At 42.7% G+C, this 26,783-nt stretch overlaps 1 protein-coding gene across 1 annotated transcript in view; it reads right to left on the reverse strand.

Annotated features, from left to right (window-relative positions):
* Nucleotides 1-26,783, reverse strand: part of DSCAM (DS cell adhesion molecule) — a 675,165-nt gene that overhangs the window by 227,204 nt on the left and 421,178 nt on the right. The window contains exons 10-11 of the mRNA XM_027586581.2: nt 25,348-25,467; nt 6,325-6,498 (exon numbers count right to left, since the gene is read on the reverse strand). Coding sequence (XP_027442382.1) covers nt 6,325-6,498; nt 25,348-25,467 — 294 coding nt within the window. The remainder of the gene's footprint in view (nt 1-6,324; nt 6,499-25,347; nt 25,468-26,783) is intronic.

Consider the following 26,783-nt stretch of genomic DNA (forward strand, 5'->3'; position numbering starts at 1 on the left):
TGATAAGGGATGCTCTTTTTATATTGCATGTGGAGACAGAAAAGGAGCTGCTTATACATCCTTATACATCGAGGCCTCAGATCCATACAGAAGTCAGTGCTCCTGGGAGCATGCAGGCCTAGAGGTAGAAAGCTGTAGGGGAGGGTGCAATTTTGGCACCTGGGAGAAACATGAGGGACCCAGTGGATTGGAGCAGCTCTTTTCTTACCACAAAGACGAGATGCCCCGGATCTCATATGGTCTGGGTATGGAGGGAAGAGGCTCTACAGCCCCCAGAGGGCCTGGGGTGAGGGCTGCGGCGTTGTCACCCAAGGTCAAATAGAGCCTGATCCCTCTGTCTTTTCTGCCAAAGTCCTTAATAACATCTGATGTTTTTTGATTTTATATTCTGCCACTTTACTGAATTCCTGTGTGAGTTCTAGCAGTTTTGGGGTGGAGTCTTTTGGGTTTTCCACGTAAATGATCATATCATCTGCAAAGAGTGAGAGTTTGACTTCTTTGCCGATTCGGACGCCTTTTATTTCTTTTTGTTGTCTGATTGCTGTGGCTAGGACTTCTAATACTATGTTGAATAGCAGTGGTGATGGTGGACACCCCTGCCGTGTTCCTGACCTTAGGGGGAAAGCTCAGTTTTTCCCCATTGAGAATGATATTCACTGTGGATGTCCATCGACAGATGAATGGATCAAGAAGATGTGGTATATATATATACAATGGAATATTATGCAGCCATCAGAAGGAATGAAATCTTGCCATTTGCAACGACGTGGATGGAACTGGAGGGTGTTATGCTGAGTGAAATAAGTCAATCAGAGAAAGACGTGTCTCATATGACCTCCCTGATATGAGGAATTCTTAATCTCAGGAAATAAACGGAGGGTTGCTGGAGTGGTGGGGGGTGGGAGGGATGGGGTGGCTGGGTGACAGACATTGGGGAGGGTATGTGCTATGGATGTGCTATGGTGAGTGCTGTGAATTGTGCAAGACTGTTGAATCGCAGATCTGTACCTCTGAAACAAATAATACATTATATGTTAGAAGAAGAAGAAGAAGAAGAAGAAGAAGAAGAAGAAGAAGAAGAAGAAGAAGAAGAAGAAGAAGAAGAAGATAGCAGGAGGGGAAAAATGAAGGGGGGCAGTCGGAGGGGGAGATGAACCATGAGAGATGATGGACTCTGAAAAACAAACTGAGGGTTCTAGAGGGGAGGGAGGTGGGGGGATGGGTTAGCCTGGTGATGGGTATTAAGGAGGGCACGTTCTGCGTGGAGCACTGGGTGTTATGCACAAACAATGAATCATGGAACACTACATCCAGAACTAATGATGTAAGGTATGGTGATTAACATAATAAAAAAATAACATCTGATGTTTTGGGTCCCTATTCCAGGGATGAGTTTTGGTAAGAGCTAAACTATGATTGAGATGATAATGAAGAGTCAGAAGCAGCGAGACCAACAAAGTTGAAAGGATTTGCTCTGCTTATCTTTCTCTCCCACTGATTGCTGTCCCTGACCATTCATCCCCACGATTGCCTCATCTCTGCCCACAGACTCCTCACATCTGATTTCAAAAATATGTGTGTGGTGGGCGGGAGGCTTCACTGTCCAATCGCTCTGCTATTGCAGGAGGCTCAGCCTGCACAGTTCCCCACATCCCCAGTGAGCCCCTGACAGCATGCCTGGTCGAGAGTGCTGACCTTTAAAAATGCGTATAAAACCCAGCACCAGCCCTCCTGGGAATCCAGGCTTCTCAGCCAAGAACCTGCCTTCATTTCCTGACATCGCTGAATCAGGCAGAAAGTTCTCTCCTATTAAATTCAGAAATACTTGCAGCCCACATTTTTTTTATGACTTACAGGAATGAGAGAGTACTTCATATTTTTACTTAAACAGTGAAATTTCCTTTCTATGAAAACAATTTTTTTTTTCAGTTTGAAATCCCCAAACACTTTATTGATGATTCATCAGCCACTGGTGTTAGGGAAAAGACACTGGCCATCAGAGTTTCCAAAGGTGTCACTCCCATGGATCAGCATCACACGGACAGTGAAAATACCTGCCCTTGGATCTTGGAAGTCATCTTTCCTCTTCCTTCTTAACTACCTTGCAACATTTTAACTTTCTCCTTCAGAGTGATTTTTGGAAATGTCCCAGTGTAGAACACCATCGGCATCTATATTTTCTCTTTCTCTCCAAACAACAGGATCACCTACTATTTGCATGTGCTGGAATGCACAGGCAGAGTGCTTTCTGTGTTATGCTGTATCTTCAGAGATGTTATCCCATTTAATTTTCCTCCCATGAGGAAGATGTGATTCTTCCTATTTTACAGGCTCAGAGAAGTAAAGCAATTTGTCCAAGGTCACCAATGAGGAGTGGAGACCCAGAAGAAGAACCAGACTGCTTTGGGGTGCAACCCCTGCCTCTTCACCTGACCCTGGGCTCCCTCTTGATTATGCCGCTTCACCCCTCCATGTCCACCTCACACAGGCTTTAAGGACTTTAGTAATTTTGACCCAGAATGTAGGGTTCCCTGTTTTTCCCCAACAGGGTTTTCATTTAGGAGCTACTGCTTGAAGGTAGGCTAAATAGTGATTACCACCCCAAAGTAGACTTGTTACCAGTTTTGTGTAATAAATTCCAACAATACTGAGAAATGCTTTAGTGTCTGAAAGATTATAGTCAACTGTTTGGGGAAAAGGGGAAGGAAATTTTGTCCCTTCTTTAGTGATCTCAGGCAATGGTTTTCCCAGGGGTTGGATAGTGGTGTCCCTGTTAGGCTCTCATTCCTGTCCTGCTATAGTTTGAACGGGTAGTTTTAGTTCATTTGGGATGATTTTTCTGTGTTTGTATGGAATGCAGTGTGTGTATGTGTGTGTCCATGAGTATGGGCGCATGCCATTTTTAGGGCCATGTTAAGAGATTAAAATAAGGGATGCCCGGGTGGCTCAGTCAGTTGAGCATCTGACTTTTGATTTCGGCTCAGGTCATGATCTCAGGGTCGTGAGATCTAGTCCCACATCAGGCTCCACACTCAGCTGGGAGTCTGCTTAAGATTCTCTTTCTCTCCCTCTCCCTCTGCCCCTCCCCTCACTCATGCTTTCTCTCTCTCAAAAAAAATAAAAAGATATTAAAAGAAAAGATAATGGGATGATGGTTCTTTCTCTTCTTGCTTCTACCTGGAAGGCATCTGGGTTTGGTGTGTGCACACTGTAAATGCACATGTGCGTGTGGATGTGTGTCTGCATTTCAGCACACCCCTTCTCCCATCTATAGAAGTAACAATAAAATATTAAAGAATGCACCCAACGAAAGCCTGGTTAATGTCAGATAAGAAGGGTCCAGAACCTGCCTTGCTGCCAGGTATAATCCTGTTCCCACTCATAGGGACATAAAATCAGCCGGCTGTGGTCCAACGTCCTCCCTGTTTTCTTAGTAAACCAGCTGTACACCAAGAAGCATGCCTCCCATTGCTATGTGTGCCGCCTTCATGCATCTGTTTTAATCCACTTAACAGTCTGCTCAAACAAATACACACACAAAAAGCCTACTCATCCCCGTTTGTTGTTTTCATGGTATCATTTGAGAAACAGACCTATTTAGTGTACATCTCCTGTCTTTGTGCTTCTATATCTCTTTCTTAAATCTTTTTTTTTAACTTTTCAGGATTTAAATATTGTGATTTTATTTTTTTATTTTTTTAAAGATTTTTTATTTATTTATTTGGCAGAGAAGGACACAGCGAGAGAGAGAACACAAGCAGGGGGAGTGGGAGAGGGAGAAGCAGGTTTCCCGCTGAGCAGGGAGCCCGATGCGGGGCTCGATCCCAGGACCCTGGGATCATGACCTGAGCTGAAGGCAGACGCTTAACGACTGAGCCACCCAGGTGCCCCAAATATTGTGATTTTAAAGGGTTAAAAATACCAGGCACTTGAAGCTGGACTAATTTACAAAAGCACCAAGGGTTATTAAAAACTGGTAAAATTAACTGTTACATAAATGCACCTCTCTGCTAATAGATGGTATGGTTTGAGAGAATCTGAATTGGCCGACTCTAAGAACAATTGCCCTTTATAAGTGCTCACTTTAAACACTTTCCTGTCTAACCCCCTCCATGTATGAGGTACAACATCCAGACAGAGTTCCAATAGGTAAACAGCCTTGGGAGTTTTGTTTTTATCTACATATGAATGTATGTATTTTAAGTAGGCTCCATGCCCAGTGTGGAGCCCAACACAGGGCTTGAATTCACGACCCTGAGACTGAGACCTGAGCTGAGACCAAGAGTTGGATGCCTCACCAACTATGCCACCCAGGTGTCCTGTCTTGGGAACTTTAATTTCTTCTATCTCCTCTCGGTTCCCTCTCCCTCGTGCGCCTGTATCTACCCGCAGAGGCTGTACCTGTTGAAATCCACTGCATCCTCTAGGACTGAACTTAAATGCCATGTGTTTTCATTCTGCAGTCTCTGATCCTATACACAAATATAAATCACACCCTTGTCTGTGTGCCTTCATGTTCTGCACTTTTTTCTAGTGCATTCTACCAGACAGGAGTTGTACACACCCATTCCTGATTATCCCACGAGAAAGAAAGTTCACTAAGGGCAGAGAGACATCTTTGTGGTCCTCTGCCATGCTCCACTACTAGCACCAAAGGTGTGGAGAGAGGAAATATGGGGAAAATCAGCTTCTGCATTTCAAAATTTCACTCACTTGTAAAGATACTTTTCCCCATGAAGCTCTCCTTAATCCCCTCAACATGACAGTTCTGTCCTCCTCTGACAGGCACATCTATAACACATATTATATTATTCTCCATCTTGCATTAATATTAGTATGCTCTACATTCTTCCTTGTTATCTCCTCTTCCAAAACCTAAGCTCTTTCATTCATGAGGGTAAAGCTGATAGATGATGTATTTACATCCTTTATAGGGCGTTGTATCTATTAGAGCACAAATATGTACTTGTGGAATGGAAAGATTTTTTGATTTTAAAATACATCAAAGTTACAACATATAATCAAATTTATAAATCAAACATATTTGATTAAATATAACCAAATTACAAAATATATTTCTTTTACTGGGGAAAAATGGATCAATATTGGTTCACATTGGTCCTCAGCTCTTGGGTTTCCTTAATATTTCATCAATTTATTATTTTTTAATTACCATTTCAATTCTGGACTTAAATGATCTGACAATTTGTCTTCAGACTCTTGCAAATCAGTTCCTCCAGAGTATGAAATTTAGAAGTCAAATTTATGTATTGGACATCTACAAAACATATTTTAAAGCAACGCTATTTCAGAACTGTAATTTTTTCATGATATAAAAGTATAGCAAAGAAATAGTTTGATATTTTCATTGTTATGTTGGAAATAATGGACTAACTAGAATAAATTCTTAGTGAAATAAAACGGAGACCAGTCTTTGTGCAGCTAGCTTAAATCTCTCTCTCTCTATCTCACATACACACACACACCACTTAGTTTCACTTTTAAATTCAATCCCCCTAATAAGTGATATGGCAGAGGTCCTTTCCAGCCTATCAATAATACAATTAAAATAAAAAAGAGAAAGGCTGATCAAAGCCTTTTTGAAAGAAATCACAATTTACCCAACAGAAAATTATACACATGGGCAAAGACATGTCATTGGCTGTAAACTAGATGCAGAGCCATTTGCTAAAAAGCAGCACTAAGTGAAAGTTGGCCCATTTCATGTCCTTTCTTTGGTGCTTCAGTTACCAAAGTCCAAAATAATTTCATCATATGTTGCCCTTTCCTATGAAATGGGTCAACAACACGGACCCTAGGCATGGTGCTACATGTTTCCGTCTTGTTGTAGTTGTGTGTCTTTGGTAATGAGGGTTCTGCTTGATTTCATAAGGATCTTTAAAAGGAAACCTATGGCCAAGCCAGTTTGCAAATAATAAAATGCATAGATTCAGACCTCTGAAAAGAGCGCATATGAGACCATGCATTAGGCTCTTCTGCAATAAAATCAACAGAGTAGGAATGCGGTGCTAAAGGAGAGGCCCACTCACCTGCTGGGTTGCCCAGAGCCTGCACCCGTGGCCATGGGAACCAAAGGGGGAGGAGCATGTGGCCCCAGACACCAGGGCACACGGTCGGGCTATTGCAACTCGTTGGCTTTTTGCCCTCGTTTTCAGTTATGTTCCCAAGGAGAGCAAAACCTTAAGCCTCAGCTGTGGCGAACCAATGTTTTGTTTTGTTTTTAAACAAGTCTGTATGGAGACAATGGCAAATTGAATCACAGAAAGACCTATTTAGGTAAAACAAAGCATTCTTCTTCCTTACTTTTGACCGTGAGGTACATGGACTTGCTGACGTCCGCGCCCACATCGTTGCTGACCTTGCACAGGTAGTAGCCGCTGTCTTCCTCCACGACGTGCTTGATCAACAAGGACCCGTTGCTCAGGACCTGAATTCGGCCATTGAGGGCAATGGGTTGGAACTGGGGAACCCCAGCACCTGGAGGAGAAGAGAAAGGAGGGAAAATGATGCAATGTGAGCAAATATGGGGAGACAGTGAGCTCAAGTTCACCCAGACTAGTAAAGAGAAGGGAAGGGTATTTCACATACAGAGGGCAGTCATGGGAGCCACCATTTTTTTTTTTCCCCAATGTGGACATTCCTGTTTGGAGAGAATTACATTTACTTCAAATGACACTATCTCCAACTCTGGGATAAAGAGTAAGAGATCTTACAGGTTGTTTCTCCACACACACACACACACCCAAAAATACAAATTTGATGAGCGTTAAGGAGCTGATAAATTATTCAAAGACATGGCTGTGGAACAAGCACAGGAGTGGATGTCTCTCCTGAGATGAAAGAGAAGCCTTGTGTCCCCAGGGAATTCATACGAAGGTAAACAAGGCGTGCCCTAGGGACAGGGCCCTGGAAGACTCTGCTTGCAGCACACACCTGAGTCTACAAGTATTGCAGGTTTCTCTTCTAAGCATGGTCATATCCCAGTCTAGAAACACATGTATGTCAATATCATTTAATGTTATTTAAATAAATAAGTCAGGTCATGCCACTAAGATAGCACAGTATTCAAACACTACTCTCCTCAGAGTATTGTGTTCAAGGAGATAATGCCACGGACGAGATATGTTGTGGTCATAGATGTGATAGGACTCACATGGGAGATCCCTACGAAACTAATCTTTTTTAGAAATAATGAAAAGCAGGACTATGGTCTCTGGAGAGTTCTGGGAAGGTGATGTTTGGATTAATCTGCTACATTGCTTCCCCCTGTGTGAGGGGCATTGGATGGGACTAGGAGAGTATGATCCAAGCTTTGAAGGGCTGAAAGAGTGTCTCTATTTTGTGACTAGAGTCTGAGGATTTAGGGAGAGGGCTCAGGGGTGAGGACCAATTCCATCTTCCTGGAGAAAGCTCACAGCGTGAGCCAAGTGTGTGCTCTAGAGAGGGCCTGCTGGTCTCCGTGGCCCCCGATCCTGCATGGGAGCTGAGCACGTGCCCTGTCACCATACTCCTCATGCAGGAAACTTCGGACTTTACAGCCGGGGGCAGGAGAAGGGAGACGTCCTCCTGCTGTCTCTGTGCCAAACTGATCACTTACCTATTGGTACCTCTCAGCTCACAGTGACAGAGACGGTGGCTGTGCCTTCCCTTCCTTCATTTCTATACCAGGCATCAGCCCCACCAAAGGGACAAGGGACACTTGTCAAGGGGACATTTCACACGGAATAAGAAGGATAAGCAGAATCCCTACAACAGGTGGTTTTTATCAAAACAGAACCGCTACAGAGGGAATAGGAAAAATGGAATTAAAAAAAAAAGAGTTCCAGGGGAGGGGGGTGGGGGGGTGGGTTAGCCCGGTGATGGGTATTAAGGAGGGCACGTCCTGCGTGGAGCGCTGGGTGTTACGCGCAAACAATGAATCGTGGAACACTACATCCAAAGCTAATGACGTAAGGTATGGTGATGAACATAACATAATAAAATAAAATTGAAAAAAATAGAGTTCTGCTATGGCTAAGGATGGAGGAAGACACAAAAGAATGTCCCTTTCATTTTAACAACAAAAAAGAGAGGCTGTTAATCTACAGAATCATTCTTCTCTTTGAGTAATTCAGAAAGCTGAAGTCATAGGTGACTAGGTAAACTCAGTTGCAGCATTAAAAGCCCTGCAAGGAGCTGTGGGTATATAAAGAGTTGCACCTTGGGCACAGGACGGGAGGCCAAGGACCTCGGCATAAAAGAGGACAAGAAGTAAAGAACTGGAAATAAGTACGACCTACCACAACCTCTACTTCTCTTTTACACACCAGGGCCAAAATTCAATAAGATATTGAGACACACAAAAAAGCAAGAAAAATGGTCCAGAGAAAAAAGTATCAACAGAATTTGGCTTGGAGCTCTCTCAGACAAGGCCTTTATAATGATTATAGTTAATATCCATAAACAGGTGGGAGGTTCAGAAAGAATCCCAAAACTGTTAAACTATATATATAAGAGACAAAATGATAAAAAGAGAGAGAACCACGATATTAGTATGAAGAAATTCTTAAATAAGCTAGTCAGCAGGTTATACACAACAGAGGAAAAAATGGTGAATTTGAAGCTAGGTCAATGGAAAATATCCAAATTTAAAGAAAAAGTGTAAAAGAGTGAAAAATGCAAAATGGATTGTCATGGAGTTCTGAAACTATATAAAATGTTCTAACATTGAGAATTACAGTCTCAAAAGGAGAAGAAAATAAGGGGCAGGAGAAATAAGATTTGAAATGCAGAAGACTTGAATACCACTACTAATCAATTTGATTTAACTGACATTTACAGAACTCTGCACCCCACAATAGCAGAAGACACACTGGTTTTGAAGGCACATTTGACACTTGTCAAAATAGATGATATTATTAGTCATAATACAAATGTCAGTAGATGTTATGAAATAAAAATAATATACGTTATGTGTTCTGTTTCCACAGCAAAACTAAAATTGAAACCAATAACACAAATATGTCTGGAAAAACACCCAAATATTTGAAAACTAAACAACACATTTCTCATATCTCATGATTCAAAGAAGAAATGACCAGAGTAACTAGAAAAACACATATATTTTGAGTTGAACAAGGATATAAAAACGCCATAGCAAAATTTTGGGGATGCAGTTAAAAGCAGTAATTAGATGGAAGTTTGTAGTATTTAATTATTGTATTAGAAAAGGAAGGAGATCACAAATCAGATATCTAAGCATTCACCTTAAGAAGCTATTCCAAGAAGGGCAAGGAAAACCCAAAGTAAGGAAAAGGAAGAAAATAATAAAGAGGAAAACTGAAATCAGTGAAATACAAAACAGAAAAAAGATAGAGAAAAATCAAAACCAAAAGCCAGTTCTTTGAAAAAAAGAAAAGAACAATATAACAAGTGAGCCACTCACTGGATTGATGAGGAAGAGAGAAGATACAAGTTACAAATAACCATAATGAAAGTGGCCATCACTACACCCCTTACTTGGACTGAAAGGATGATGGCATCATATCAGGAATAACTTCGTGCCAATGAATTTGACGACTTAGATTGAATAGATACATTTCTTGAAAAACAAGACTATCAAAGGTCACTCAAGAAAAAGTGGATGAAGTTAATAGTTCTATATCTAACAAATTAATTTATAGTTAAAAACCTTCACCACATCACACACATCAAAAAACTAATGATGTATTGTATGGTGACTACCTAACGTAATAAAATTAAACTTAAAAAAAATGAAAAAACCTTCCATGAGCAACACCAGACTCACTAGTAAATACTACCTAATACTTAAAGAAATAAAATTAATTTTACACGAACTCTTACAGAAAATACAAAATCAATTTACAATTGATTTTATGAGGCCAGCGTCATCTTGATATTAAAGTCAGATGAAAACCTTATGAGAAAAGAGAACTACAGACCAATATTCCTAATGAATACAGACATAAATCCTTAACATTACCAAATCGGGTGTATCAACATGCACACAACAGTGCATCATGGCCAAATGAGATTTACTCCAGGAATGCAAGGTTGGCTTAAATTCAGAAACTTGTCAATGAAACTCACTATATCAACAGACCAAAAAAGAAATACAATATGACCAATTGAAGAGATACAGTTTTGTTTTTCTTTTTTACAGAATTCAACATCCTGATAAAATCTCATAGCAAACTAGGAAGAGAATGAACTAACCTGATAAAAGGTTTCTACAGAAAACTCATAACTAAATCATACATAATCAAAAAGAACCTCCAAAAAATTGCTAGAATCATAGTGAGCTTAGCAGAGTCATGGGATATATCAATATAAACAATTCAAAATTAATTTTATTTATACATATATTAGTTACAAACAATTGGAAATTGAATTTTTAAAAAGATTTTATTTATTTATTTGACAGAGAAAGACACAGCGAGAGTGGGGACACAAGCAGGGGGCGTGGGAGAGGGAGAAGCAGGCTTCCCGCTGAGCAGGGAGCCCGATGTGGGGCTCGATCCCAGGAGCCTGGGATCATGACCTGAGCTGAAGGCAGATGCTTAATGACTGAGCCACCCAGGCGCCCCTGGAAACCGAAATTAAAAAACAATATATTTGCATCAAAACATGAAATGTTTAGGAATTCATTTGAAAAGATAAGTGCATGACTGGCCCACTGAGGACTACAAAAGCTCTTGCCAACAATTAATGAAGACCAAAATAAATGGAGCATGACACCATGCTCATGGATAAAAATTCTCAATATTTTCAGACAGTAGGGGAAATCTTTTTCCATAAAAGGCCAAATAGTAAATATTTTAGGCTTTGCAGGCCACAGTGTTTCCACTATGTACTTCTGTCACTGGGGCACAAGAGTGGCCATAGAAAATGTACAAACAAAGCAGTATGATTGGGCTCCAATAACATCTATTTAGAAAGACTGCTTGTGGGCAGGTTTTGACTCATGCCGCACATCTGGCTGACATCTGGTTTAAAGATATGGAAGAAAGTACACCGCTCTAAGACAATTGTAAAGTTGGAAGGTGGAGCATATACAAATAATACACATTTGGATTAGTTTTGTGTCACATATCTGATGTATTAAATATCATAACATTTTAAGTAGACAAAATTTAAATTATCTTATTCATAAAGAACTCAAAATCAGGGGTGAAAAGTTTTAAAGACATAATAGTGTTTTGCTTTTATAACTGCAACACATTGGGGCACCTGGGTGGCTCAGTCTGTTAAGCGTCTGCCTTCAGCTCAAGTCATGATCTCAGGGTCCTGGAATCGAGCCCCATGTCGGGCCCCCCACTCAGTGGGGAGTCTGCTTCTCCCTCACCCTCTGCCCCTCTCTCCGCTCATGCTTTCTCTCTCTCTCAAATAAAGAAAATCTTTTGCAACACATTGCTTTCCACATATCAGCTACTGACTATTTTCTAAAGGGAGACAGAAGGAATGATATCAAACTTATCCCTAAATCTGTTCACTCTTTGGGAATAGAGAAGTTGTCAAAATGTAGAAAATGCAAACTCAGAAACATGTGTAATATGGATCTTTTAAAATTTAATTGACACGAAATTCCCAGAGGATTTTAACAAATGTTTGATGAATTATGAACATGCCAGTAAACGAATGATTGGTTTTGAAAAAATACTTAATGAAAGCTATCTGCCAGCTTACCTATTATGGTGCAAAACTTGAGAATCCCAGATTAGGGATCTGAGAATTTTTGGTCAAAAATTCAAACAGTAAAAAAGTAAATGTCCTCTTTTTCTTAAGAGCCCAATCCCATAATTGCTCTTCCTAATATTTTATAAGCCCATATAAAAATGCGCTCTGTTTTTACCTAAACGGGATTTATTGTTCAAGTACTGAGCACCCACTGGAGGGGCAGATACTGCACATAGCTATGGTCACAAAAGACTGTGGCCTCTCTTTTCAGTCCTTCTCTGAGGCTAGTGGCCTCACTGTGGGGAATGTGAGCTACCCTATGGAGAGGCTCCCGTGAGGGTGTCCTCCAACCAGCAGTCTGTGAGGACCTGAATCCTGCCATACAACTGTGGTGTTGGAAGAGGAGACTCTTCCCAGGTTGAACCTTGACATGACTGCATCCCTGATCAACACCTTAATTGCAGTGCTGGGAGAGACCTTGAAACAGAGGACTCGGCTAAGCCATACCCGTATTCCAGACCCACGGACATAAGGAGAGAATAAGTATGCATTATTTCAAGCCACTCATTTTGAGGGTAATTTGTTACAGAGCAACAGATCACCCACACACTGAGAATCTAAGTAATGAGGTAAACTTTTTCTTCCTCAGTGTTCTCGCCTGTAAAAGTGGAAATAATACAGAATCTCCTTCATAAAGTGGTGCAGGTATTGAAGTTCTTAAACGATGGTATAGAATACAGTGAGCCCACGATATTGCTTTTTAAAATATTTCTGCTTATAATTATTTTATGATTAGTTGACTTTCTATCTTTCTTACTCCACAAGAATAAGGACCATGTTGCAAGGAGCCTCTCCATTTATCAATCAATCCAATAACAGAGCGGAAGGTGATCTCTCAGGTTAATGCTTGGAGTGGAAATCTGCACATTTAGTGTTGAAGTGCATGGCTAATATGCTTACTGAAGGACACATCAATTTCATTTCCATCAGTGCTGGCTGAGGGTTCATTTCTTCCTCACACACGTACATGATCGATCTTTTTGATCTTCACCAATAAAATATATATCTCATTATTTTAATTTGCACATTTTGACTATTTTTTGTATTTTTCTTTGTTTTTAAGCATCTTTTCATGAATGTATTGGCAATTTGCAAATTTTTTTTTGGTGAACAGTCCATCCATAACTTTGGCCTATGTATCTATTGGACTTTCTGTCTTTTTCTTCTTCATTTGCCAAAGCACTTTGGGTCTTAAGCATTACTATATCCCTATTTTGCACAGATTTATTTTTGTTCTTTTTTTTTTTTTAAATCAGGATTGGATGTCAAGTATTAGCAACTACTTTTCATTATCTATTGAAATGATCGTATGCCTTTTCTCCTATAAAAGTTGACTGTATGTCTTAAAAATTTGGTTTTATAAATAGGAAAATTCCTTTTTATGGATCACATGTTCTTTAGGATAAGGATAAGGGGATATTATTAGGACTTAAAATCAAAGCAAAAGCCTTTAATTTTTATTTAAGTGCCTAAATTTGGTCCACATTTTGAAAACCTGTAAAGGCTATTGATGCCCTTCTCAAAGTTAACGGCAAGAAAGGAGCCAGATCTAGTTCAAAGCACACAACCTAAAAATTCAGCCAAATGTAGGATTTAAAGAGTATATCCACATGGCAGAAAACCAGGAAATCTGAAGATGCAATGGGATTTGTAAATTATGTAAAACTGTGTACAAAACCCTAAAAAAATCTAATGAAATGCTGATACAGCATGAGCCAGTTATAGGATCATTCATGTCAAAAACATGTATGTTTTCTTTTTCTTAAAGACTTTTCACCAGAAAAATACTTGTAATATTTGACACATTTATACCAAAGAATTACAACAGAGAATTTAACTATGTTGCTAAGCTGTCTCAACTAAATAGCAGGAAAGGATTATCTATTAATTCCTATCTAGGTTGAGAGAAGCCTCTTCATTACTAAAAGGTCTGAACAAAGACAGAACTAAAGCATAAATACGTTTGAAAAAAACATTAAATGTTTTTTTCATGAGGAAATGAACCTAACTTGAAGGGTCACACAATGTATAAATCTGATCATAGTTGCTAAACAGAATAATAGTGAACCAATTCATCTACCATAAGAACAGCAGTCCCAAGGATTAGTATTTGTTTAATTTAAGGGAAGTAGACTTTGTCACAGTCTGATACAATTATCAGTCATCCACTTTAGGTTCATCATTATTGTAAAGAGCAAAATTTAACACGGTGGCTACAATATTCAAAATTCTGTAATCTTGTTGCCATGAGGTAAGCACTCTGGGTAATTAGCTAGAGGATACACTATAGCAGCCAGAAGTCATTAATTAAAAAGCTGTCCAATTTCTGTGGCTAGCTGGGGTCAAGTGGGGACAGTTTTAAGGCTCTATTACACGAAAAGACAATGTTAAAGTATTATGTAAGGCACATACTGAATTACTGGGTGTGTTAATGCTGTGTGACCTTTCTTATTTATGGAAAGATATGCTTGGCAGTGTTTCCAAAGACTGAGGGAGTGGGCACACGGGGAAGAGAACAGCCAAGTGTCACCAAGAGAATCCACTTGGAAGGCAGCAGTGAAGATGGTGATTGATTCATCTTTTCTTCGACTCTTAGGTCATCACTGGTCTGTAGTGAGAGCACTTGGCTAAAGAGTCAGAAGAATTGGAAACTTACAAACTGTGCTCCTGAGCAAAGAGCTTATTTTCTCTGCACTTAATTTCATCGGACATGCAACACGAAGAACAACGCATTTCTATGCTTGACAGATTGTTGTTCACCAAAGGCAGCAAGACTGTGTGGATGTGAGCATAAATGCCTGCATAAGAACTGAAAAAAGTTGGCCAATGACCACATGCAGAGAGTCTCCCTAGCAGGGTGGAATAATGTTGATCTGAAGTCAAACAGAACAGTGGAAAGGAGATCACTCTCTATGCTCCCTGGGCTGCACCCAAATGGTAAGGCTGAGAGCACATCCCTCTCCCCACCAAGGAATCAAAAACACAATCCCTTTTATCCTTAAGGAGCAGGTGTTTCCCTGAGGAATGAGTTTGTTTTGCTTGCTCAGGGAGGTGGTTTTCCTTGTCTTGGAAGACTTGGTGGGTTGCAGGGAGTGAGTAGCTAGAAAAACAGAAGCAGATATGGGAGGGGGTGAGCAGCTGCAAAAGGAACCATTGCTCAGTGACCGAGTGCTGAGTTCTGGTGTCTCATTCTGGAGAAGAGCCCAGAAGTGGGCAGAGGCATGGTCCGGAGGCACTGGTCCAGGTCCAGGTCTAAAGGAAGAAGCTTCCAGGCTGTACAGCACGTGCATTTGACATTTGTCCATATGCTTGCATAGGATATTCTGTGCCCATCCTCAGCCTCCTGGTACCCTTCTGATCTCTTCCCTAAATTACAGGGATTGGAAGCTTGAGAAAACCCATTTCCTTCTGAATTGTCACCAGGCCCCGGTTTATATTTTACCAGCGAGAGGCACTTGAATACAGTTTGGAAGGTTCAGGGAACGAAAAACTACCATTCTCCTTCAGAAGCAACAAGCTGGGGAAGAGGCAGATGATAAACATCACTTCCGGGAGGACGTCACTTCCGGAAAAAGGTCACTTCCGGGAGAACATCACTCCCGGGAGAACACGTCACTGCTCTTGAGCCAGGGGCGGCTGTAGCCACAGACGGGAGTAGCTTCTTATAATTCCCATGTTTCTCGAGCTCCTGACAGGTAGCTGGGTTTCTCCCACCCTTCCCAAAATTTTGCATGCATCTAATTCCTGGAATTAAGTCTTTTTTTTTCATAAAACACCACACCTCAACTAGGACAGCATCAAAGTTACTTATTTTGTAGATCTGCATATAATTGTGCTCACTGTGCAATTCCGTTTCTTTCCCTTCATTCCTTTATGTCTGTACTAAAGACCCCACTCCAGGGAAAACCACCTCACTTAGGTCGACTAATTTCAGGCCTGCCCAGTCCTGGCTACCATTTGGTAGTTCACTAGCTCAGCATGCCAACTGCATGACTTTAACTCTATACCTAATTGGCAAGGATTCCTTTTTATCGTTAAGGTGGAACACTGGCCCCTCACTCACTCATCAGAAAATAGAACCATGAACTGACAGAAGTCATCAGGGAGTTTAAGTGACTCCATTATGCTGATGCCACCATCATTTTGTGTTGGGATTGTGGGCTGTCGGGAGCTCCTGCAGCTGCATCCACCACACAAGGCCTGCAGCCACCTCTTCCCTGGAGCAAGAGATCCCCAAACACTTGCCCTCAGTGTGGCTGCCTCTGTCTATAAGAACAACGAGGAAGAGGGCAGATGGAAGAGCGGAGAAAAAGAAGGGAAGGGAGGGAAAGATGGGCCTGGGGCCTATGGTCCTGGTGACCCTACCAAGGCTCAGGGAAATTGCAGCTTCTTTGGGTAGGGGTCGGGGAGTATCTTGGAGCACCTCCCGGGGCCACTAAACTCCACTTATTTTAGCCCAGAGGAAGGCAGAAGATTTTCATCCACGCTGAGTTCTATTCTACCATCAAAGGAAGAAAATAAAACAACATGTTGAGTATCCACCCCCTACCATTCAGCTCACAATCCTTTTCCAAGAACTCATGATGTTAGTGAGACCCATTGTCCCCATGTGGGGACCATATAAGTGGAGCTGTTTTTGTTGTACACAGGGAGCCACATTCCACCTTGAAGTCGGGTTTATTTTCACCACTATGTCACAGAGAGGTGTTGTCTTCTCCTTTTTTAGATTCTTTGAGCTCTTTCCCTGTATTAACTCCAGATTCTTGTGCTAGGGGGGACAGGGACACTGGAAAACAATTGGGTCCAATAGCCTGGATGAGCCTGGTGGGTGAGCTTGAAGCGGGTGTTGCTGGAAAGACCTAGGAGGTTGACTGTAGGTCCAGCAAACTGATGGCTCAGCGAGGTTAAACCATGGAGTTAGAGACTCAGGGAACTCTGCCCACACAGAGAACAGGGTAAGTGGTGAGCCCAGGAGTACCTGAGGGCTTGTCCCGTGCTGCGTGTTCTTCCTGTCACTCCAAGACACAGGTCTTGGGGACTGTGGATGGCCCTGGGACGTTACCTTGCCCATGGGAGAGAAGGGGTGAGCAGGACCAAGGCGAGGCATTCTAGGGCAAGCCCCTGAAGTAGGAGGAGGCTCCCGAGGGGTTACCTGAGCAGTTGGACCAGGTACTGAGCATAGTGTGCGTGTCTCAGTCTGACACTGAGCACGATACAATGGAAACATCCAGGGAATTGTTGCAAGTGTCTGCTTTTATTTCTATAGATTTCTAAACAAAAGAGTCAAGCCCCTGTTGTCCCCTGTAACAAGTCAACAATAAGCAAGGAGGGTTTGGGTAGTAGGGGCTGATGCCAAGCAACACTGGACACCTCTGGGACCTCGGTGGTAAGGGACAGCCAGGCCCTCTGACAGACTGCACCTGTGGATGCAAAAATGACCACCGTGAACGGCTTTCTGGGGACAGTGGGAGATGCCTGAACACAAGTAAAACCACCTTGCACTAAACAGCAGCAGATGCTTGGACACCTCTGAGGAAAACCAGAGCTGGGGGAAGTGAAGGCTCTGCTGAGGAGGGAAGGACACAGGCAGAGGCTGGGAGAAAGGCAATCTGAGAGAAACAGGCAGGACAAGGAGGGCCTCAAACCAACTGCAGGCCACTGTGTGTCCTAGAGAGCGGAAGAACACAGGAACTCTCCCAAATTAAGGGCAACCTCTCCCTCACTGGGAGGAGAGGCACAGGTGGCCTCAGAGGGCCAACAAAGCCTGGTTATTGATGGGCCGCCTTTCCACCCAGGAAAATGAAGAGGACCAAATACACCTGCAGGCAGAAGTTTACAATTTCCTTCCATGTGCCTCAGGCACATGGAAAGAAAGCAATTAAATTATAATGGACATTTTTAAAAGATTTAAATAGGGCACGTGGGTGGCTCAGTTGATGAAGCATCTGCCTTCAGCTCAGGTCATGATCCCAGGGTCCTGGGATGGAGCCCCACAGGGAGCCTGCTTCTCTCTCTACCCCCCCTGCTTTTGCTCCCTCTTACTATCTCTCTCTCCCTCTCAAATAAATAAATAAATAAAATCTTAAAAAAAAGATTTGAATAAATAGAGAGAGTGTCCATGATATTGGCTGGGAAAGCTCAATATTTTAATGAGGTCCCTGTTCTCCACGTTAACCTTTAAATTTATTACAATCTCCCAAAGTTTTCAGAATAAATTTTTCTAGAATTTGATAAAATTATTCTGACATTCATCTAGAAGAAATAAACAAACAAAACTCCATGTCAGAAAGACAGGACATTTTTAGGCGGGTGGGGGGATGGGGTAACCAGGGGTTGGGTATTGAGGAGGGCTCGGGATGTGATGAGCACTGGGTGTTATACGCAACTGGTGAATCACTGACCTCTATATCAAAAACCAGTGACGAACTACATGTTGGCTAACTGAATTTCAATAAATAAAAAAGGGGAAAAAGAGAAAAAAGAAGGAAATACAGGACATTTTTAGAAAACAAGTCAAGAGTATCATTGTACTAGATACTAAAATATATTTGAAAGAGAGAACCCTCTAATATGCATGGTCCCAATGCCAGAACGGACAGATCAGAGTAAAAGAAAGGATCTAAAACAGATTTCAGTGGACACATTCTCTTTTTTGTAGACTATAAAGTAATTCATGTTAGTGGGGGAGAAGTTGGGCTATCCAATAGATGGTTTTAGGACCCCTGGTACCCATGTGAGCTGAGGATAATGACTGCTGGTGTTCTTGACTAATTGCTATGTGCCAGGCACCAGGATAAATGCTTTCTATGAATCATCTTACTAAATCGTTACATGCATCCCCTCATTTTATCCACCAGACACACGAGGAAGCTGTGGTTCACACAGGTTAAGTAATTTTCCCGTAGTAACATAGCCAGACAGTGTTGCATCTGGTGTCTGAACTCAGCTGACTCTCTTAACAAATGATTTCCTAACTACTTCTCCTAGATTCCCACCTCACTTATTTTTCTGAAAGAAAGCCCAACTTTAATACAGCTTAGTGTAAGAACAATAGGGTTTAAGGTTTAAAGATGGCAGCATAAAGCCAGCATTTCCTCGGGTGCCTGGGTGGCTCAGTTGGTTAAGCGACTGCCTTCGGCTCGGGTCATGATCCTGGAGTCCTGGGATCGAGTCCCACATCGGGCTCCCTGCTCGGCAGGGAGTCTGCTTCTCCCTCTGACCCTCTTCCCTCTTGTGTTCTCTGTTTCTCATTCTCTCTCTCTCAAATAAATAAATAAAATCTTCAAAAAAGAAAAAACAGAATTTCCTCTCTTCCTGGAAACCAACCATACAAGTACAAATAGGAGAAAGAGGGAACGAATATCTCAGCCACAAAGGAGGTAAATGGTAAACTCGAAGTGTACCTTGAGCAGAGCTGTGTGCAGAAAGACAAGGGTAGAGGACCAGGGCTGTGAATCTGAGCAAGCATCAGGACGGGATGTGTTGTCAGAGTGGGAGCACATCCAAGGGGCCCTACCTGGGACCGCAGTGTGCCCAGGCTGGGTGGGGCTGGAGCTTTCCCTGCACCTGCTGTGGCTCTTAGAATCAGACAGGCAGGATTCAGCGAGGGACCAGATACTTGGACAAAGCAATCTCTTTGTGGGGATGTGAATTCTCCTCCAATGGGAGTTCTCAAAAGGAAGCCAGCATCTAGCAAAGATGCTATGATAGAAGCAGAAAAAGCAATCAGGTGATGGGATCACACCAGAAAAATGTTGCCGTGAGTTAGATGAAAGCTGTGAACAAAACAGCCACTTGTCTAGGAAGCCAGAGCTCAAGCAAGAGTGAAATATGCACTGGCGGGAGTGGTGAAAGGAGGAGGAAAAAGGAAAGCACAAACGTGAAGGAAAAATGGGAGAGAATGCAAAGAACAGACTTGGCTCAGGTAAGAGGCATAGAAAATAAACATTAAAATATCATATTTGAGTCAACGGCTAAAAACTCAGAGAGAAAACAGCTCCTGTAGTGGATAGGTGAAGGGAGCCCTGTGATGCCAAAGAGGGGACCCTGCAGAAGAAAATGAAAAGCAGGGAAGAGAACAAATATTTACAGGTGCAATTTAGGCATTGTTTTCTTGAATTAAAGATGCTTAGAATCCACATATTAAAGAGCATACCACGGCTGAGGGACAATTGGACCCCAAATGAATGACATGAAGGCACAGACCATACATTTGCTGGACTCCAAAGTCAGCTTCTTGGTTACATGCAGCAAAATGATTCTACTGGGAATTCAGGCAGCCCCTGTTCCCTCCCTGGAAATAACGTGAGCCACCAGTCTCCTACTAGCCAAACTGGCTTTATGTGTGAAAAAGGAACAGACACGCCATTGCGAACAGAGCAGAGCTTGGAATAGTTCTCACTGGAAAACAATGGCTAAGTACCAGTGGTAGCACAGGGTCAATGTCACAGAACAGAGGCAAATCTAAAGTTGGGCATATGGCAACAGACCAGAGGGCGGAAGGTATGAGCTCTGACAGGGCAGAAGGCATTTATCAAAAAAAGTATGCTTGGAAAGTTCCTCATTGCTTATCCTGGGGACTGAGGGCTGTCTACAGAGAGGCTGGCACTCCTGTGCTAACGGCAGCCCCATTTGCCCTCCGGGAGCGGGCGTGCTCCGTCTCTTGTGAAAGACGCCTCCCCTTCGCTCACACCCACAGCCAGCCCATCAGCCTGGTGGATTCTGAACTGCTTCCCCTCCTGCGGGGCTGTCACCCTGATCCAAGCCATGTCATGGCTTGGGGGCCGCTAACAGGCTCCAGCCACAGGTCCGGCCTCCACACACAGGGCCGATGCACCGTCCCTGATGGAGTGCTCTAACAGCCTCCTGGTTCAGGGGTCAGCGTGGCAGTGGAAGAAAGGGAAGACAGTCAGTGTCACCACTGTGACCCCCACTCACCCTCACCTTGGCATCGCCACATCCTTGTAATGACTGATGGGAGAGCTGACCTCCTGTGACCTCTTGGATCTCCTTTCACTCTGCCCCAGCTTCAGGGTCTTCTTCAGTGTTTCTGGAACATTCCAGGCACAAACACATTTCTGCCCCTGACTTTGGCACCGGCTGGCCCCTTGACCTTCGGCGCTTCCCCTGCAGATGTGCACAAGGCTCGTCTCCCATTTCTTTCAGGCTTCGCTAACATTACCTGCCCTCGGGCCTTCCCTGATGACCTTATCTGAAATGCAAACTACTCCCCACTCCTCTCTGACCCCCACACACTAAGGCATGCTCTGACCATTGCCCTTGAAAAGTTTCCATGAGGAAGCTTCCCTGAGGTCAGAAGTAGCCCTGTCCCTGGGCAGCCAGAGAGTGAAGGATGCCCCAGCAGGCCACACGCCAGAGCACTGGCTGATTCTTGCCAGAGCAGCCCCTCCTTGGGCCCGAGAGGCTAACACGGGGATGGTCCCCAGGACAGTGGCTGAAACCTGTTCCCACCACCATATATTTCTGGGAACACAGATGAGGCCCACTATGGTATTCAGCCCTGATTTTAAAAAGTCTCTTTAGACAAGAGGCTTTGTTTGTCCGTGTGAAAGGACAAAACAGTCAGGAGACAGAATTGGATGTTTCAGACTTGGTGCATCCATACCCAGAGTCAAAACTGTGCGAATGTTATCTTCCCACAAAGACTGATTCCTTCCCGCGCCCGCTGTCCTCAAGCCACTGCACTGACTCTGGAATTCTGCAGCCTCAGGATTAAACTGTTGCAGCTCTCAGAGGAACAACCCAAGTCCATTGTGTTTACATCTCTTTGGGTCACACATAAGGAATGCGCCCTGATGCTCTCAGTGAATATTTGATTACTGGGAACACAATTCCATAAGCAAAGCTAAATTTTTCTTAAGAAACATCTTTATCACTTGTATAATTAAAATGATAATATACAATCTCCCCCTTTTCCATTGGAAGATATTTAAAAATAAGCATTGGGGCCCCTCGGTGGCTCGGTCAGTTAAGCTGCCAACTCTGGATTTAGGCTCAGGTTGTGATCTCCGGGTCCTGGGATCAAGTCCCGCACCAGGATCCTTGCTCAGCAGGGAGTCTGCTTAGGATTCTCTCTCTCCCTCTTCCTCTGTCCTTATCCCAACTTACATGCGCTCTCTCTCTCTCAAATAAATCTTTAAAAATAAGCAGACCTCTTATTTAAAAAAAACAATAAAAATAAGCATAACACCGGTATTATTCATTGTAGAAACCGGCAATGGTGTAAACTGTGGAAGGTTGTGTGCAGGAATACAATTCTGGCCAGTGGCCAAGGTGTCTTGAAAGTGATAGAAATTGCTTACTCTGAGCCAGCCATTCTACTCATAGCAATTTATCCCTGGAAAAAATGGACACATACAAGGATCGGTGAGATAGAGTCACCATGACATTCTTAGGATAGTGAAAACTCAGAAGAATGCTAACATACACTACGCAGCAAAGAGCGTTGGACGCACCTAACTGCCAAGGGTCCACCCTCCCCTCTTAACTTCATGAAGTAGCCCAAATTGTAGGCATGGTGGCCACGTGTGTTGTTACAAAGCATCTCGCAGACCCCTATGGGGTTTTTTGTTGGTTTGTTGGTTTTGACGCTTATTACCAGATTTATTAGAGAAATCTCTACTCAAGGTAAAAGGCAGGGAGGGGCGGTGGGTGTGGGGAGCCGGGACCGGGCCTGCCTAGGCTCCCAGGACCGGCAGTGGTTGCAGTTAGAGTGGTGCCCATGGCTCTGGGTTTGACCAAGACAGCACTCTGTGCCCGATGAGGCTGCATTCCGGATTGTCACATGCCAGACCACCAGGGTTGAGCACATGGAACCCACAGGGAGAATTAAGACACAAGTGGTTTGCAGTTTCATTGTTTTGAAATCAGTTTGACCGTAAAAATGAGACTGGGGTGGGACCAGCGATGCAACTGAGGCACCAGAGAAAAGGTGGGGGAGGGGCTGGCCCCAAGTGCGGGCCAGCAGAACTGATTTATGGACATTCTGGAGAGGTCCCTGCAGGGGGATGACTCAGGTCGGGTGGCAGCTCTCTCCCTTCCGTGGAAAAGTTGGAAGTGGCCGTGGAGCTTAGTGGTGGGAGCTGCTTGCCAACAGGGGCAGAACAAAGGTATAAGCAGTTTGGGTCCCTGATACCCCAGAGGAAAAAACAAACTGGTCCTGAACTATCTGTCCAGACCCCTCATACGAGAAAGAGTAAACCCTTGTGGCTTTAAGTCACTGAGCCCAATTCCAGCAAAGGCAAAGAGATAGTTAGAGGGACTTATGGAAGTATTAATGTGACTACTACACAGGTATTAAAAAGTCATAATGGTCACCCATGTTCATTGACATGGAAAGAAATTCACAGCATATTGATAACTGAAGAAAGGAGATTATAAGTTAGGAAGAATCATATGATCAATTAAAAAAGCCTACAAAATTATATGCTTATCCATGGATATATATATTTGCTAGGGGACAGGTCTGAAAGGCTAACCAAAAACACAGAGTAGTTATCTTTATCTTTGAATGATGCTATTTGGGGGGGAATTTAACTTCATAAAAAATTTTTTGTTGCAATTTCTATGTGTTTCCTTGATGATTTCATATTGCACATAAAATTTAAAAATAAAAAAGGCTACTGAAACTTAATTCGCACATGAATGACGGGAAGGAATAAAATGTCTATCAGATTCGTGACAGAGGAAGCACTATTTCATCTATGAAAAACACTCTTACAAATAAATAAAATATGGAGAGAAGCCTGTAAATAACATAAATAAGAAATTTCCCAAAAGGGAAGCAGAAGTGGTCAGTAAACAGAGGATAAAAATGTTGTAACATCATTAGTAATCCAAATATACAAATTAAAACAGAAAGCCATTTCAACCATTCACATTATAAAGAACAAAAAGATCCTTTCGAATTGGCGAGGATGCAGGGACACACAGAGCCTCACCCTGCTGGTGAGTGTGCAAACTGCTGCAGTATTTTCCAAAGGACCCTGGGCCAGTACAGACCAAAAGCCTTCAATGTGGTCATGCTACTTTACTTCTAAGGATTTCCCTAAAGAAAGCAATCACACAGACACACATCGCATACACATCCAAGGATGTTCATCCGGTGGAGTTTATAGCAGTGATACACTGAAAACAATCTCAAGGAGAAAGAGGGAGCCTTGCACAATGGCAAAATCAGATATATTTTTGAAGAAGGTAAGTGTTGTGGGAAATGTTCATAATGTCATATATGAACATGTATATAAACTAAGTTAAATGCATCCTGTTTGTTTTCATGTAATGCAACATGAGGCTTCAAATATGGCCTAAAATAAAAGGTCACGTGGGCAGATATTCTGAATAACAGGCTTAGGTTTTTGAATAAAATGCTTTCACATGGACAATGTATGTGGCAGGCTACAGGGGAGGAGCCTCAGGGAATTCTTAAAAATTTAACTGATTCCCTCCTGCGATGAAGTGGTTTCTAGCACACTCTTCCCTCCCTCTTCTCTTTCCCCCTGGATGGAGGTGGTAAGTGACCCATTCGTTCTGCTTTTGTTGCACTGATATTTCCATAATAAGAAAATGCAACATGTTACTTTAAAAAGCAACATCTGGAATACAAACCATAATAAAGCAAACAAATAAATAATATACTCAGAACAATTAAACACACATAGTAGGTCTTAGATTGTTAGGAAAAGAGACCATGATTTATTTGTTTATCCCACCCGTGTGCATTTGGCCTTCAACCGTTTGATAAATTACTGAGTGAAGATGAGTGAATGAGAAAAGAAAGAGAACTCCAATATGTTGGTGAGCACAGTTAAGCACCCTTCCCTGGAGAAGACTGTAAGATGGATATAAATGATCTCTATGGTGTCTAGAATGATCCCCATTAGTCTGCATGTTACATGTTTCTATTCCTGTAATGTTTACAGCCTTACCTTAAAACTGGCAAAGATGCTTTGTCTTTGAAGAGAAAGCATGATTAGACACACATATTCAAGCAAAGAACACTGGATGCTCAACATAGGACATGGACGTGTGTGTTTTTAAAAGAGCATACCAAAAAAAAAAAAAAGAGCATATCAGGCAAATGATATGGAATTTGTATATTCTAAGATAACTAGTTAAATAAATCAATCAACAATTTTATTTTTAACCTTCTATACCCACTTAATGTCATATGTATAAATCCTGGGGAAATTCTTTTCAAACAACGGGCAATTCTGACAATTCGTTCTTGTGTCTGCACATGGAGGGGTGTGCAGTGTTCCCCAAGCAGATCATGGTTACACCTCACAGGTCGGCAATGCAGAGCTTTCCCTAAGGCTGAAATAACTTCCATTGAATCCCCTGCCCCATTCATGATCTTTCCCAGGGCATGCTCTACAAGACCAGACACTCCTGGTTCAAATTAAAAACACTCAGGTGGACCAGAAGGGGTAAATGTGAGAAGACAGACTTGGTGGGGGTGAGAACATATCTACTTGCCAGAAGCATGTCTGGAAGGATGCAAAATGCTCCTCTAATTCTTTAGATTCTACCATGTTTGGCAGGCAACAAGCAAATCAAGTAACATCATACCTTTAGAGAATTTCCACACTATGGTGGGTACAGGATAGCCCTCAGCTGAGCAATTGAGGATGACAGCCTTGCCATAAATCCCGTCCTGGTCCCGTGGCTGAACCACAAATTTGGGAGGAACTGAAAAGAGAGAAATGTCACCCTTAATTCAGACAAGAAACACAACTTATTTTAATACCTTTAGGTATGATTTGAAGTCCAAAAATTTTAATGAACATTAAAATACAAACAACATGTTAACATATATGGAAAACTGAAAAACAGTATTTGTGAGCTGGAACAAATTAGGAAAGTGACCTCAGTGTAGGAAATCAATGATATTCTGCACACTGAAGTTACTTTGCCCTGGGGAAAACTGGGGTCATGTGTGGGAGTTTGACTAAAACAACGGAATAGGACATTCTGTATTTTTTTTTATTTGGGTTATAGAAGATCTTCAGCAATCCACTCCATGGCAAATAGAATCAGGACCACAATTGAAAGAACAAAGAGCAATTATCAAGAGTAAGTATTCCTCTTGGGTGTGCACTGCTCAAAGCATTTGGTATCTATTCTTCTTCTAACAGGAGATGAAGGGAAAATTAATAGGCAACCCCTAAAGGCAACAAAGAACATAGCATGGTATTGAACTTTTCCCAAAAATCTGATGAAGACACATAGACCATTATTCCTGATGTCAGCACTCTTCTGGGCCAATGGGGGACAATGGAGGCTAACTGAAGTGAGGTACCATGATGGCTTTATCATAAGTGAATAAAAGAGGCAGATTAAATAACTGAGCATTTGGTGAGTTTTGTGAGGTGCAGAAAAAATGCATCCCTACCCAAAACATACACAAGCACTCTGTTTAGAACATACCTCCCAAGAGAAAGCAAATGCCTTGACAAGGTTAAGTTATTGTGATTCTAAGAGTTTTCGAGCCTTCCCTTAAAGAGAGGATACGGATACTTCTAGGAAAGGCAGCATCTGAAGGTGTTAGAATCTCAGAAACTTTTCCAGGAGACCTGGATTTCGTCTGGTCCCAGGAATTCAGCTGGATAGGGATCAAACCATTCTGAACACCTACGAACTCAACAGGAGATCGAAGAGAAGAATAGTAACAACTCTCTGAACAGAAAAGCGACCACTTTCTGGAAGGTAGGACGTGCGGAGAAGTGAATCCGAGGCGATATTCGGGAGGATAGACGGCGGGGGAGGGGGCCTCCCTCGGCCGCTTCTGGCAAGTGATAGAGCCGCGGAGCACAAAATCGGAACTTTTAGAAGTCGGCTCCGCTGAGGGACGTCGCTGCAGTGGCTAAGCGGGGGGTGGAACCCTCGCGGGACAGTGTGGCCTCAGGACCCTCGGGGTCACAGAAAGACCGGGGGTGCCTGAGTGCGGCAGAGCTCCCAGGGATCGGAGCGGGGAAGCCGGCTGCAGAGACGGAGCCGAGGCGCGG

Source organism: Zalophus californianus, chromosome 1, assembly GCF_009762305.2.
Source record: "Zalophus californianus isolate mZalCal1 chromosome 1, mZalCal1.pri.v2, whole genome shotgun sequence".
Classification (NCBI taxonomy): Eukaryota; Metazoa; Chordata; class Mammalia; order Carnivora; family Otariidae; genus Zalophus; species Zalophus californianus.